The following is a 15,292-nucleotide window of genomic DNA, read 5'->3' as shown; positions in this document are numbered from 1 at the left end:
ACATGGGTACCATCGAGCAAAAAGTCTTAGTCGACATGAACTTGAAACCGGCCATATACTGCAGGTATGTTGACGACATTTTTACACCGGTACCTGATGTCAGACATCTGCAGGAGCTGAAGGAGGCATTTGAGCAGAGTTCCGTGCTGCGTTTCACTTACGAGATGGAAAAGGATGGGAAGCTACCCTTTCTAGATGTAACAGTCATGGAAAAGAGCGGAGGTTTCCACACTGCAGTCTACACTAAGGAAACGAACATAGGAATGTGCCTAAATGCCAACAGTGACTGCCCAGACAGGTACAAGAGGAGTGTTGTTAACGCATATGTCGACCGTGCTCTAAGCCACAGCTCAGAATGGAAGCAAGTTGACGAAGAACTCTGTAGGGTAAGGCAGGTCCTAGTCAACAACGGCTTCTCCAATGGTTTCGTCGAAGACATCATAAGAAGGAAAGTGAAACGCTATGCAACCTCTGAAGAGACAACTAACACAACACCTATACCCCCTATTAGACTATTTTACAGGAACTTCTTTTCCACAGCTCATAAAACGGAGGAAAGGGTCCTGAAAGATATTGTTAATAGAAACGTTATCCCTACAGACAAAAATCAGAGGATACAACTGACGATTTACTATAAAACCAGAAAAACGGCCAGCCTACTCATGAGAAACTCTCCAGACACAAAGCAGAACGCTTTAAAAGAGACCAACGTCGTCTATGCCTTCAAATGCCCACTTGGGGACTGTAAGCTCCAAAAAACCCAGTATATAGGCAAGACAACAACATCTCTTTCTAGGCGTTTAACGATTCATAAACAACAGGGCTCCATTAAGGAACATATAATCTCTTCCCACAACCAAACCATCGCCAGAGAAATCCTAGTAAACAACACAGAAATCATCGATAGATACAGCGATAGCAGGCGGCTTGACGTTTGCGAGGCACTACACATTAAAAAGTCAACACCAGCAATCAACAGCCAATTAATGCACAACTATATTCTACCCACCTCAAGACTCCGCTCCAATATAGAAGCATCAAGAAATATGGACCAATAGGCTTTCTACAATCACTTCCATTTCAATACCCATTGTTTCGTGTTCTGTCTTGTGTTGATGAAATTAATACCCTATTAATGCCACCTCTTGTTCTGTCTTGTGTTGATGAAATTAACTATTAATGCCACCTCACCCCATCCACCTCACTCAAATGTAGATATAAACAAAATCGGAGATGCGTAAGTTCTATTCAGTTGTGTATTTGTAAACTAAAGTCTTTGAAAATGTAATAAGTTTTACGAAACGCGCTCGTGTCGCGTCAGACTAGAAATAAAAATGAATTTTGGAGAATTGATTTTTGAATTACCTCCAACAGTGAAAAGAAATGTACGAAAGATTGAGAAAATTCGTGTTAGAATTATTAATCTTACTTTTTCGGTCATATTTAATAATATATATATATATATATATATATATATATATGTATATATATATATATATATATATATATATATATAAATATAAATATATATATATATATATATATATATATATATATTATATATATATATATATATATATATATATATATATATATATATATATATATATATATATATATATATATATATATATATATATATAGAAGGGGTACCACCTCTGGTGCAAATGTAGGGACCCATAGCCTCGGAGAAGAAAATAAAGAGTACTCAGAGAAGACCTTGTGGATCCTCACTGAACACTTTGATATTTTCTTCTCCTACCACCCCTATTCTTTTGTTAAGTGTGTATATTTATCTAACTTTATTTGAAAATGTCATTACACAAAAAAGTTACAATATTGATTACATACAGGGTACAAGGCTGCTTGTCACAAGTTGAATAGCTCCTCCAGCTCCTCAGATGGCGCGCAGGAACCATGGATGCAGTGAGCATTTCCTCTCTGGATTGCCACACTAAGGCGCTGAAAAAGAAAACTGGCAGCTCTGGGGTCTCTAGTTGTTTCGATTAGCTTAGACCCCAACTCCTTTAAAAAGCTAGCAGCACTTTTACCCCAGGCACCAAGTGTCTCTGAGGCAATGGGGACAAAATTGTAGTGGTGCTCAAGGTCTCTGTATTTACGTGACTTGGCCGCTTCCCGGTGATTGGCAGCTCCTCCTGCTTGTGTAGCACTGAAGTCAACATAGGTACTGGCCAAAGTTGAAACGCAAGTGTAGTCCCACACCAACTGTCTACCATTCTTCCAGGGGTTCACCGTAATTCCGTCTGGGCGACCGACAGGCTCATCAGAGTTGCGGGACATTAGGTAACGGGGCTCTCTCTCTGCTGGACAACCGCTATATATATATATATATATATATATATATATATATATATAGAGAGAGAGAATATATATATATATATATAGATATATAGATATATATATATATATATATATATATATATATATATATATATAGAGCTGCTATATATATATATATATATATATATATATATATATATATATATATATATATATATATATATATATATATATATATATATATATATATATATATATATATATATATATATATATTATTAAATATGACCGAAAAAGTAAGATTAATAATTCTAACACGAATTTTCTCAATCTTTCGTACATTACGCTTCACTGTTGGAGGTAAATCAAAAATCACTTCTCCAAAATTCATTTTTATTTCTAGTCTGACGCGACACGGGCGCGTTTCGTAAAACTTATTACATTTTCAAAGACTTCACAAATACACAACTGATTAGAACGTATCTCTGATTTTATATCTACATTTGAGTGAGGTGGGAAGGGTGATGTGGCATTAACACAAGACAGAACAGGAGGGGATATTAATAGGGTATTAAAAGTATCAACACAAGACAGAACAGAAACAATGGGTATTGAATAGAAGTGTTTGTAGAAAGCCTATTGGTCCATATTTCTTGATGCTTCTATATTGGAGCGGAGTCTTGAGGTGGGTAGAATATAGTTGTGCAATAATTGGCTGTTGATTGCTGGTGTTGACTTCTTGATGTGTAGTGCCTCGCAAACGTCAAGCCGCCTGCTATCGCTGTATCTATCGATGATTTCTGTGTTGTTTACTAGGATTTCTCTGGCGATGGTTTGGTTATGGGAAGAGATTATATGTTCCTTAATGGAGCCCTGTTGCTTATGCATCGTTAAACGCCTAGAAAGGGATGTTGTTGTCTTGCCTATATACTGGGTTTTTTGGAGCTTACAGTCCCCAAGTGGGCATTTGAAGGCATAGACGACATTAGTCTCTTTTAAAGCGTTCTGTTTTGTGTCTGGAGAGTTTCTCATGAGTAGGCTGGCCGTTTTTCTGGTTTTATAGTAAATCGTCAGTTGTATCCTCTGATTTTTGTCTGTAGGGATAATGTTTCTATTAACAATATCTTTCAGGACCCTTTCCTCCGTTTTATGAGCTGTGGAAAAGAAGTTCCTGTAAAATAGTCTAATAGGGGGTATAGGTGTTGTGTTAGTTGTCTCTTCAGAGGTTGCATGGCTTTTCACTTTCCTTCTTATGATGTCTTCGATGAAACCATTGGAGAAGCCGTTATTGACTAGGACCTGCCTTACCCTACAGAGTTCTTCGTCGACTTGCTTCCATTCTGAGCTGTGGCTGAGAGCACGGTCGACGTATGCGTTAACAACACTCCTCTTGTACCTGTCAGGGCAGTCGCTGTTGGCATTTAGGCACATTCCTATGTTTGTTTCCTTAGTGTAGACTGCAGTGTGGAAACCTCCGCCCTTTTCCATGACTGTTACATCTAGAAAAGGCAGCTTCCCATCCTTTTCCGTCTCGTAAGTGAAACGCAGCACGGAACTCTGCTCAAATGCCTCCTTCAGCTTCTGCAGATGTCTGACATCAGGTACCTGTGTAAAAATGTCGTCAACATACCTGCAGTATATGGCCGGTTTCAAGTTCATGTCGACTAAGACTTTTTGCTCGATGGTACCCATGTAGAAGTTTGCAAACAGGACACCTATGGGAGAACCCATGGCGACCCCATCTACTTGCTTATACATGTGCCCATAAGGCTCCTCATGTGCCTCACTGAGGACCAAGTCACTCTCCTAAATCTGGGCATAAACTGTCACGTTATGTCTAGACCGAGTGAGATGGCCCGGAAAGTAGAGTTGGAAATTCTGTTGGACGACATATTCGACCTCGAGACACAAAAGAAGGTCACTACCAAAGATACCTTACAAGCAGAACTTATTGCAGAAGGAGGAAAGAATCGAGGCAACTACAGAAGCACCATACTGTCCCCCGAGCTTAAAGCGGCAGCTAAAAGCCTTCGTGAGAACAAGGAGATAGTTGTCAGGAGCGGTGACAAGTCGCCAATATATGTCATTCTTAAAAAAGACGAATATCTGGCGAAAATGAACATCATACTCTCTGACCAAACTAAGTTCCAAAGGGTAACGAAGGACACTACAGCCGAATTAAAAGCAAAGGTCAACAAACTGATCGAAACTGTAAACGCCAAGAAATCCGGACTCCACCTGCCAAAGATCATTGGGGAATATAAACCTGGATATGTGTATGGAAATGTCAAGACGCACAAGCCTGGAAACCCACTTCGGCCAATCATTAGCCAGATACCCACACCCACGTACAGACTGGCAAAGCGACTCAACGGCCTGCTGACTCCTTATGTTCCTTTTGCCTTCAGCCTGAAGTCTCCAAAGGAATTTGTGGACTTACTGCGGGGCACACGGGCCACAGGGATAAGAGCCTCGTTGGACGTAGAATCGCTGTTTACCAACGTACCTGTGGACGAGACAATCGGAATGATAGCCGACAGAGTGTATCGTGATCCAGCCTGTACTCCTCTTGACATGCCAGAAAGTATTCTGAGGAAACTACTCCAAGCTTGTACTAAAGAGGCACCCTTCTTGAGCCCGGATGGGCACATGTATAAGCAAGTAGATGGGGTCGCCATGGGTTCTCCCATAGGTGTCCTGTTTGCAAACTTCTACATGGGTACCATCGAGCAAAAAGTCTTAGTCGACATGAACTTGAAACCGGCCATATACTGCAGGTATGTTGACGACATTTTTACACAGGTACCTGATGTCAGACATCTGCAGAAGCTGAAGGAGGCATTTGAGCAGAGTTCCGTGCTGCGTTTCACTTACGAGACGGAAAAGGATGGGAAGCTGCCTTTTCTAGATGTAACAGTCATGGAAAAGGGCGGAGGTTTCCACACTGCAGTCTACACTAAGGAAACAAACATAGGAATGTGCCTAAATGCCAACAGCGACTGCCCTGACAGGTACAAGAGGAGTGTTGTTAACGCATACGTCGACCGTGCTCTAAGCCACAGCTCAGAATGGAAGCAAGTCGACGAAGAACTCTGTAGGGTAAGGCAGGTCCTAGTCAATAACGGCTTCTCCAATGGTTTCATCGAAGACATCATAAGAAGGAAAGTGAAAAGCCATGCAACCTCTGAAGAGACAACTAACACAACACCTATACCCCCTATTAGACTATTTTACAGGAACTTCTTTTCCACAGCTCATAAAACGGAGGAAAGGGTCCTGAAAGATATTGTTAATAGAAACGTTATCCCTACAGACAAAAATCAGAGGATACAACTGACGATTTACTATAAAACCAGAAAAACGGCCAGCCTACTCATGAGAAACTCTCCAGACACAAAACAGAACGCTTTAAAAGAGACTAATGTCGTCTATGCCTTCAAATGCCCACTTGGGGACTGTAAGCTCCAAAAAACCCAGTATATAGGCAAGACAACAACATCCCTTTCTAGGCGTTTAACGATGCATAAGCAACAGGGCTCCATTAAGGAACATATAATCTCTTCCCATAACCAAACCATCGCCAGAGAAATCCTAGTAAACAACACAGAAATCATCGATAGATACAGCGATAGCAGGCGGCTTGACGTTTGCGAGGCACTACACATCAAGAAGTCAACACCAGCAATCAACAGCCAATTATTGCACAACTATATTCTACCCACCTCAAGACTCCGCTCCAATATAGAAGCATCAAGAAATATGGACCAATAGGCTTTCTACAAACACTTCTATTCAATACCCATTGTTTCTGTTCTGTCTTGTGTTGATACTTTTAATACCCTATTAATATCCCCTCCTGTTCTGTCTTGTGTTAATGCCACATCACCCTTCCCACCTCACTCAAATGTAGATATAAAATCAGAGATACGTTCTAATCAGTTGTGTATTTGTGAAGTCTTTGAAAATGTAATAAGTTTTACGAAACGCGCCCGTGTCGCGTCAGACTAGAAATAAAAATGAATTTTGGAGAAGTGATTTTTGATTTACCTCCAACAGTGAAGCGTAATGTACGAAAGATTGAGAAAATTCGTGTTAGAATTATTAATCTTACTTTTTCGGTCATATTTAATAATATATATATATATATATATATATATATATATATATATATATAAATATATAAATATATATATATATATATATATATATATATATGTCGTACCTAATAGCCAGAACGTACTTATCAGCCTACTATTCAAGGCCCGATTTGCCTAATAAGCCAAGTTTTCATGAATTAATGTTTTTTCGACTACCTAACCTACCTAACCTAACCTAACCTAACTTTTTCTGCTACCTAACCGAACCTAACCTATGAAGATAGGTTAGGTTAGGTTAGGTAGGGTTGGTTAGGTTCGGTCATATATCTACGTTAATTTTAACTCCAATAAAAAAAAATTGACCTCATACATAATGAAATGGTTAGCTTTATCATTTCATAAGAAAAAAATTAGAGAAAATATATTAATTCAGGAAAACTTGGCTTATTAGGCAAATCAGGCCTTGCATAGTTGGCCAAAAAGTGAGTTCTGGCTACTAGGTACGACATATATATATATATATATATATATATATATATATATATATGCAGAATAACCACACGTGAAAAATAGAAAATGCTTAACGCGTTTTCGGCTAATTCGCCTTCATCAGAGCAAAGTAGAATGAAGATAAGATTGCTGATCAGACCTTTATATCCGCCTGGGCAGATCACCTGACCACCAAAAATAAGTTGAGGAAAGGAATTATAAGAAAGAAGGTATCTGCAGAAGGCCTATTGGCCCATACGAGGCAGCTCCTATTAATATCTCCAAGTGCCATACGTGTTAAATGATTGCTATATTGTTTTAACGTGCTATATTGAGGCTTAAATAGGGATCCAACTTGTACATACCGGGGCTCACATTAAGGCTGTTGTTACAATGTTTGATCAGAGCGGACTCGATTACGTTTCGTTCAACAAAAACTTTACTTTTAACAATACATTTTGCCCCTGTGAAGTCGATAGAATGATTACATAAACTGGAATGTAAATACAATGCACTGGATTGCTGGGCTGTACGAATAGCGTATGAATGCTGTTTTAAACGCGAGGAAAGAGATTTACCAGTCTGGCCGATGTAAACACATGCACACTCATTACAAGGGATGGAATACACACAACCTGCTACAGACGAGGGCGAGTTCTTAATTAACATGGACTTAACTGTATTATCATTTTTGAACACTAGATTAATATTAAGGTTCTTCAGGGCTGGGGCAAGATTTACTAGACCCTCAGAATATGGTAATACCAACGAATTTTTCAGTTCTGGTTTAGACTTAGTAGTCTGTTTGTAGAAAGTCCTTTTTGCTTGACCAAACGCAAGATCCAAGATCGATTTTGAGTATTTTAACTTCTTCCCAATTTCAAATATATTTGCTATTTCTTCATCGAAAAATTCCGGACTGCAAACTCTCAATGCTCTGAGAAACATACCAGAAAAAACTGCCCGCTTTTTTTTTTCCTGGTATGTTTCTCAGAGCACTTAGAGTGCTCTGAGAAACTAATTCATGAAAACTTGGCTTATTAGGCAAATCGGGCTTTGCATAGTAGGCCGAGAAGTGCGTTCTGGCTACTAGGTTCGACATATATATATATATATATATATATATATATATATATATATATATATATATATATATATATATATATATATATATAACTGAAAACTCACACCCCAGAAGTGACTCGAACCCATACTCCCACAACTGGTATGTACAGGGACGCCTTAATCCGCTTGACCATCACGACCGGACATAAGGAAGTGATAGCCGAGGCTATATGAACCACTTCCCCGCCGGCACTCGGATGGTAATCTTGGGCATAGCATTTTATCAAATCACCTCATTCTTTGGGGCACACGTGAGGAACACAAATGCAAACAAGCCTGAATGGTCCCCAGGACTATATACAACTGAAAACTCACACCCCAGAAGTGACTCGAACCCATACTCCCACAACTGGTATGTACAGGGACGCCTTAATCCGCTTGACCATCACGACCGGACATAAGGAAGTGATAGCCGAGGCTATATGAACCACTTCCCCGCCGGCACTCGGATGGTAATCTTGGGCATAGCATTTTATCAAATCACCTCATTCTTTGGGGCACACGTGAGGAACACAAATGCAAACAAGCCTGAATGGTCCCCAGGACCATTCCTTATGTCCGGTCGTGATGGTCAAGCGGATTAAGGCGTCCCTGTACATACCAGTTGTGGGAGTATGGGTTCGAGTCACTTCTGGGGTGTGAGTTTTCAGTTGTATATAGTCCTGGGGACCATTCAGGCTTGTTTGCATTTGTGTTCCTCACGTGTGCCCCAAAGAATGAGGTGATTTGATAAAATGCTATGCCCAAGATTACCATCCGAGTGCCGGCGGGGAAGTGGTTCATATAGCCTCGGCTATCACTTCCTTATGTCCGGTCGTGATGGTCAAGCGGATTAAGGCGTCCCTGTACATACCAGTTGTGGGAGTATGGGTTCGAGTCACTTCTGGGGTGTGAGTTTTCAGTTGTATATAGTCCTGGGGACCATTCAGGCTTGTTTGCATATATATATATATATATATATATATATATATATATATATATATATATATATATATATATATATATATATACATATATATATATATATATATATATATATATATATATATATATACTCGCAGCAACTATAGTCTACAATCATCAGCAGATTTCCTAGAAATAATCAAAACTACACAGCCCGATGTAATTATTGCTGCACTGGACGTCGAATCCCTATTTACCAACGTCCCAGTCGACACAACCATAGGAATGATACTGGACAGAGTATACAGAGACGAGAGCTCCCCCAAATTAGACGGTCCCGAGCCACACTTGAAGAGTCTTCTCGAGCCATGTACACAGGAAGCTCCTTTCATCAGTCCGCAAGAGGACATGTATCTTCAACTAGACGGAGTAGCAATGGGCTCCCTCTTAGCAGTGTTATTTGCTAATTTTTACATGGGAACCATCAAAGATAGAGTCTTTAGTATTCGGCAAAAGCCAATGGTATACTGCCGTTATGTAGATGGTAGTATACTGCCGTTATGTAGATGGCAATATACTCCGTTATGTAGATGGCAGTATACTCCGTTATGTAGATGGCAGTATACTCCGTTATGTAGATGGCAGTATACTGCCGTTATGTAGATGGCAATATACTCCGTTATGTAGATGGCAGTATACTCCGTTATGTAGATGGCAGTATACTCCGTTATGTAGATGGCAGTATACTGCCGTTATGTAGATGGCAGTATACTCCGTTATGTAGATGGCAGTATACTCCGTTATGTAGATGGCAGTATACTCCGTTATGTAGATGGCAGTATACTCCGTTATGTAGATGGCAGTATACTCCGTTATGTAGATGGCAGTATACTCCGTTATGTAGATGGCAGTATACTCCGTTATGTAGATGGCAGTATACTCCGTTATGTAGATGGCAGTATACTGCCGTTATGTAGATGGCAGTTTACTCCGTTATGTAGATGGCAGTATACTCCGTTATGTAGATGGCAGTATACTCCGTTATGTAGATGGCAGTTTACTCCGTTATGTAGATGGCAGTATACTGCCGTTATGTAGATGGCAGTTTACTCCGTTATGTAGATGGCAGTATACTCCGTTATGTAGATGGCAGTTTACTCCGTTATGTAGATGGCAGTATACTGCCGTTATGTAGATGGCAGTTTACTCCGTTATGTAGATGGCAGTATACTGCCGTTATGTAGATGGCAGTTTACTCCGTTATGTAGATGGCAGTTTACTCCGTTATGTAGATGGCAGTATACTGCCGTTATGTAGATGGCAGTTTACTCCGTTATGTAGATGGCAGTATACTCCGTTATGTAGATGGCAGTTTACTCCGTTATGTAGATGACAGTATACTCCGTTTATTCGTCATAGTAAAAGACCCAGATGAACTAATTGATCTAAAAAGTCATCTAGAAAGAGAGTCAGTACTACGTTTTACCCATGAAAATAATGAAAATAACAGTCTGCCATTCCTGGTTGTACTAATAACAAAAACAGTGATCTCTCTAAGCACCAGTGTATATGCTAAACCTACAAACATAGGATTATGCCTAAACGGTACTTGCTAAGACTGCAGTAAATAAAGACAGTATTGAACGGAATCTTGAGTTATCAAATAGGTCCCTTAAAAGTGTCATTAGACGAGAACTCTTGGATGGATTTGAAGAAAGTAGAACAGTGCAAACTGGAACTAGCAGGTCCATTGTTCATCACAATGAAATGTGTGAAGTAAAACATGTGTATGGGGCAAGTAACAAAGTCAGTAGACTAACAGATGTTGTCACAGCTCGTATAAGACTTGGCTACAAGGATCTCTGGCAGTTCGGCTTGTATAGGGATCTAGATGAAGTAAAGTGTAAAGTGTGTGGACAAAGACAGGGACACACACTCGAACACTATATCTTGGATTGTAGTAAAACTGAGCCTTTTAGAGATAAATCTAAGCTCACTCTGTATGATATGACAACCTATCTTATTATCAAGGATGAATTACCTGAAATCCTTGCACTGTACACACATTTTGCTTCCAGTAGATAAACGACATATGAGATGAAGAAACAAGTAGTGTATTGTGAAGACTAATAATAAACAGAAGCTCCCCTATGACTCTGTAATATCCCCATTGGCCAAACTATTATGTATTAGCGATAAGACCTACCATTAATGTATGATGACTTACTGTAAATATGTAGCTCTTGAAATAGAACATTCTCTGTAACTAGCTGACATGTAACTATAAGGTGTGAAGGATAGATGAAATTGTTTATGTAATTATCTAAGATGAGGTCTGATAAAGACCTTTTGTGCCCTCTGCAATGCTTTTTGTGCTACCGCTCACAGGATGGGTATGGGGTGCACAGTAAACTAGCCGCCTCCGGCAGCAACAATCAAATCACATCGGAAGGAGTGAGAGCCTCCAAAGATAAAAAGCTAAGTGTTCTTAACGCTTATATTCGTCGAGCTCTTACCCACTGCTCTGAATGGAGCAACGTGGGTAGGGAGTTTGAGAGAATAACTCAGGTGTTGGTGAACAATGGATATAGCAACACAAAAATATACACTGTACCTCGATTGATGGTACAATCCTGAACCAAGAACATAAACTACAACACCTCCAATGAAAATATATTATAAATCCACCATGCACAGTGAACATAAAAAAACGAATAATGAAAGAAATAATCCGTAAAGGAGTAAAAAACAACTCCTAAGCAAAACGTAAACCTACTCATATTCTATAAAACAAAGAAGACTACCGATCTCCTTATAAACAGGCCGAAGCCGACGGAGAACCCTCTACAGCAGTCAAGCGTTGTATACATGTACACTTGCCCCCACGAAGGATGTAACCCTCAATCTAAGTACATAGATATGACGTCGACCAAGCTGACGAGGCGTTTGACATGCCATCTTCAATCCGGTGCTATGTCTGTGATAGGTAACAAAAGACATGCTTTTTTTAAACTGTGTTTTTCATGTGAGGGAAATCTCCGAAACCACTTTACCGATTGCTTTGAAATTATGACACAACGTTGCATTCGAATACGTGCGTGTTTTTATATACCTACTATATACATGCCACCTTCTGTGACAGATAAAATCATATGTTGCACATAAAAGCAACACACGCTATACTAAATATGTTACGATTCCAATGTTTCCGACTGCATTGATAAATTGCATTTTCATAGAGTTCAATTTATTTCAATTTTTATTTAATTATTTTGTGTAACATTGCGTTGGAATTAGGCTGCGTTGTTTACATACCGTTCATTTCGTGAGTAAAGTTTATTTTTTTATTTTTTTTATTGATTTTTATTTCTTTTTTTAAACTGTTCATGTTTTTCAGTGAAGGGAACATTAAATCATTTGATGTTCTTATTTTTCTGATGGGAACATCAGATCATTTGAGAAATCATCAAACGAGAGAGTGGGGAATGGTGGGGAGGACACGGGGACGGGGAAGTGGAGAATGGTGGGGTGGACACGGGGAAAGAGGAGTGAGGGATGCTGGGGAAGACAAGGGGGATGGGGGAGTGGTGGGGGGGGGGATAATGGGGAGGACAAGGGGACAGGGGGCGTGACCAGGATTCGAACTCATGACGTCCAGGATCACCCCTACACGTACACCGTACCATGATCACCGCACCATTGATCGTCTTTTTGCTTGCGTAGAGGATCAATAATGCAGTGATCGTAGACGATCAATAGACATCTTAATGATAGTAGGCTACATTTGAGACTACCCAAGTAGTCTCCACTTGAGACCAAGCAGGCTGAGACCAAGCAGGTTGAGACCAAGCAGGCTGAGACCAAGCAGGTTGAGACCAAGCAGGCTGAGACCAAGCAGGCTGAGACCAAGCAGGCTGAGACCAAGCAGGTTGAGACCAAGCAGGCTGAGACCAAGCAGGTTGAGACCAAGCAGGCTGAGACCAAGCAGGTTGAGACCAAGCAGGCTGAGACTAAGCAGGCTGAGACCAAGCAGGCTGAGACCAAGCAGGTTGAGACCAAGCAGGCTGAGACTAAGCAGGCTGAGACCAAGCAGGCAGAGACCAAGCAGGCTGAGACTAAGCAGGCTGAGACCAAGCAGGCTGAGACCAAGCAGGCTGAGACTAAGCAGGCTGAGACCAAGCAGGCTGAGACCAAGCAGGTTGAGACCAAGCAGGTTGAGACCAAGCAGGTTGAGACCAAGCAGGTTGAGACCAAGCAGGCTGAGACCAAGCAGGCTGAGACCAAAAAGGCTGAGACCAAAAAGGCTGAGACCAAGCAGGCTGAGACCAAGCAGGCTGAGACCAAGCAGGCTGAGACTAAGCAGGCTGAGACCAAGCAGGCTGAGACCAAGCAGGTTGAGACCAAGCAGGCTGAGACCAAGCAGGCTGAGACCAAGCAGGCTGAGACCAAGCAGGTTGAGACCAAGCAGGCTGAGACCAAGCAGGCTGAGACCAAAAAGGCTGAGACCAAAAAGGCTGAGACCAAGCAGGCTGAGACCAAGCAGGCTGAGACCAAGCAGGCTGAGACCAAGCAGGTTGAGACCAAGCAGGTTGAGACCAAGCAGGCTGAGACCAAGCAGGCTGAGACCAAGCAGGCTGAGACCAAGCAGGTTGAGACCAAGCAGGCTGAGACCAAGCAGGCTGAGACCAAAAAGGCTGAGACCAAAAAGGCTGAGACCAAGCAGGCTGAGACCAAGCAGGCTGAGACCAAGCAGGCTGAGACCAAGCAGGTTGAGACCAAGCAGGTTGAGACCAAGCAGGCTGAGACCAAGCAGGCTGAGACCAAGCAGGCTGAGACCAAGCAGGTTGAGACCAAGCAGGCTGAGACCAAGCAGGCTGAGACCAAAAAGGCTGAGACCAAAAAGGCTGAGACCAAGCAGGCTGAGACCAAGCAGGCTGAGACCAAGCAGGCTGAGACTAAGCAGGCTGAGACCAAGCAGGCTGAGACCAAGCAGGTTGAGACCAAGCAGGCTGAGACCAAGCAGGCTGAGACCAAGCAGGCCGAGACCAAGCAGGCTGAGACCAAGCAGGCTGAGACCAAGCAGGCTGAGACCAAGCAGGCTGAGACCAAGCAGGCTGAGACCAAAAAGGCTGAGACCAAGCAGGCTGAGACCAAGCAGGCTGAGACTAAGCAGGCTGAGACCAAGCAAATTGAGACCAAGCAGGTTGAGACCAAGCAGGCTGAGAGCAAGCAGGCTGAGACCAAGCAGGCTGAGACCAAGCAGGCTGAGAGCAAGCAGGCTGAGACCAAGCAGGCTGAGACCAAGCAGGCTGAGAGCAAGCAGGCTGAGACCAAGCAGGCTGAGACCAAGCAGGCTGAGACCAAGCAAATTGAGACCAAGCAGGTTGAGACCAAGCAGGCTGAGAGCAAGCAGGTTGAGACCAAGCAGGCTGAGAGCAAGCAGGCTGAGACCAAGCAGGCTGAGACCAAGCAGGTTGAGACCAAGCAGGCTGAGAGCAAGCAGGCTGAGACCAAGCAGGCTGAGACCAAGCAAATTGAGACCAAGCAGGCTGAGACCAAGCAGGCTGAGACCAAGCAGGCTGAGACCAAGCAGGCTGAGACCAAGCAGGTTGAGACCAAGCAGGCTGAGACCAAGCAGGTTGAGACCAAGCAGGCTGAGACCAAGCAGGTTGAGACCAAGCAGGTTGAGACCAAGCAGGCTGAGACCAAGCAGGCTGAGACCAAGCAGGCTGAGACCAAGCAGGTTGAGACCAAGCAGGCTGAGACCAAGCAGGTTGAGACCAAGCAGGCAGGCTACTACACTTGAGAACAAGCAGGCACGAGAACCACCGGACACCACAGCCCCGCACAGTGTGTCCGGGGGCACGAGGACCACCGGACACCACAGCCTCGCGCAGTGTGTCCGGGGGCACCAGGACCACCGGACACCACAGCCCCGCACAGTGTGTCCGGGGGCACGAGGACCACCGGACACCACAGCCTCGCGCAGTGTGTCCGGGGGCACCAGGACCACCGGACACCACAGCCCCGCACAGTGTGTCCGGGGGCACGAGGACCACCGGACACCACAGCCCCGCACAGTGTGTCCGGGGGCACGAGGACCACCGGACACCACAGCCCCGCACAGTGTGTCCGGGGGCACGAGGACCACCGGACACCACAGCCCCGCACAGTGTGTCCGGGGGCACGAGGACCACCGGACACCACAGCCCCGCACAGTGTGTCCGGGGGCACGAGGACCACCGGACACCACAGCCTCGCACAGTGTGTCCGGGGGCACGAGGACCACCGGACACCACAGCCTTGCACAGTGTGTCCAGGGGCACGAGGACCACCGGACACCACAGCCCCGCACAGTGTGTCCGGGGGCACGAGGA

At 43.1% G+C, this 15,292-nt stretch overlaps 1 protein-coding gene across 1 annotated transcript; it reads left to right on the top strand.

The window, feature by feature from the left end:
* The first annotated feature begins 9,200 nt into the window (after positions 1–9,200).
* Positions 9,201–14,721, top strand: LOC138367600 (uncharacterized abhydrolase domain-containing protein DDB_G0269086-like). The gene is made up of 3 exons (XM_069329319.1): positions 9,201–9,437; positions 11,304–11,540; positions 12,718–14,721. The coding sequence occupies exons 1-3, from the start codon at positions 9,201–9,203 to the stop codon at positions 14,719–14,721; spliced, it is 2,478 nt and encodes an 825-aa protein (XP_069185420.1).
* The last annotated feature ends 571 nt before the right edge of the window (positions 14,722–15,292 follow it).

This window comes from Procambarus clarkii, chromosome 22, assembly GCF_040958095.1.
Source record: "Procambarus clarkii isolate CNS0578487 chromosome 22, FALCON_Pclarkii_2.0, whole genome shotgun sequence".
Taxonomy (NCBI): domain Eukaryota; kingdom Metazoa; phylum Arthropoda; class Malacostraca; order Decapoda; family Cambaridae; genus Procambarus; species Procambarus clarkii.
The sequence above is the reverse complement of the archived record's forward strand: the minus strand, read 5'-3'. Positions and strand labels throughout refer to the sequence as shown.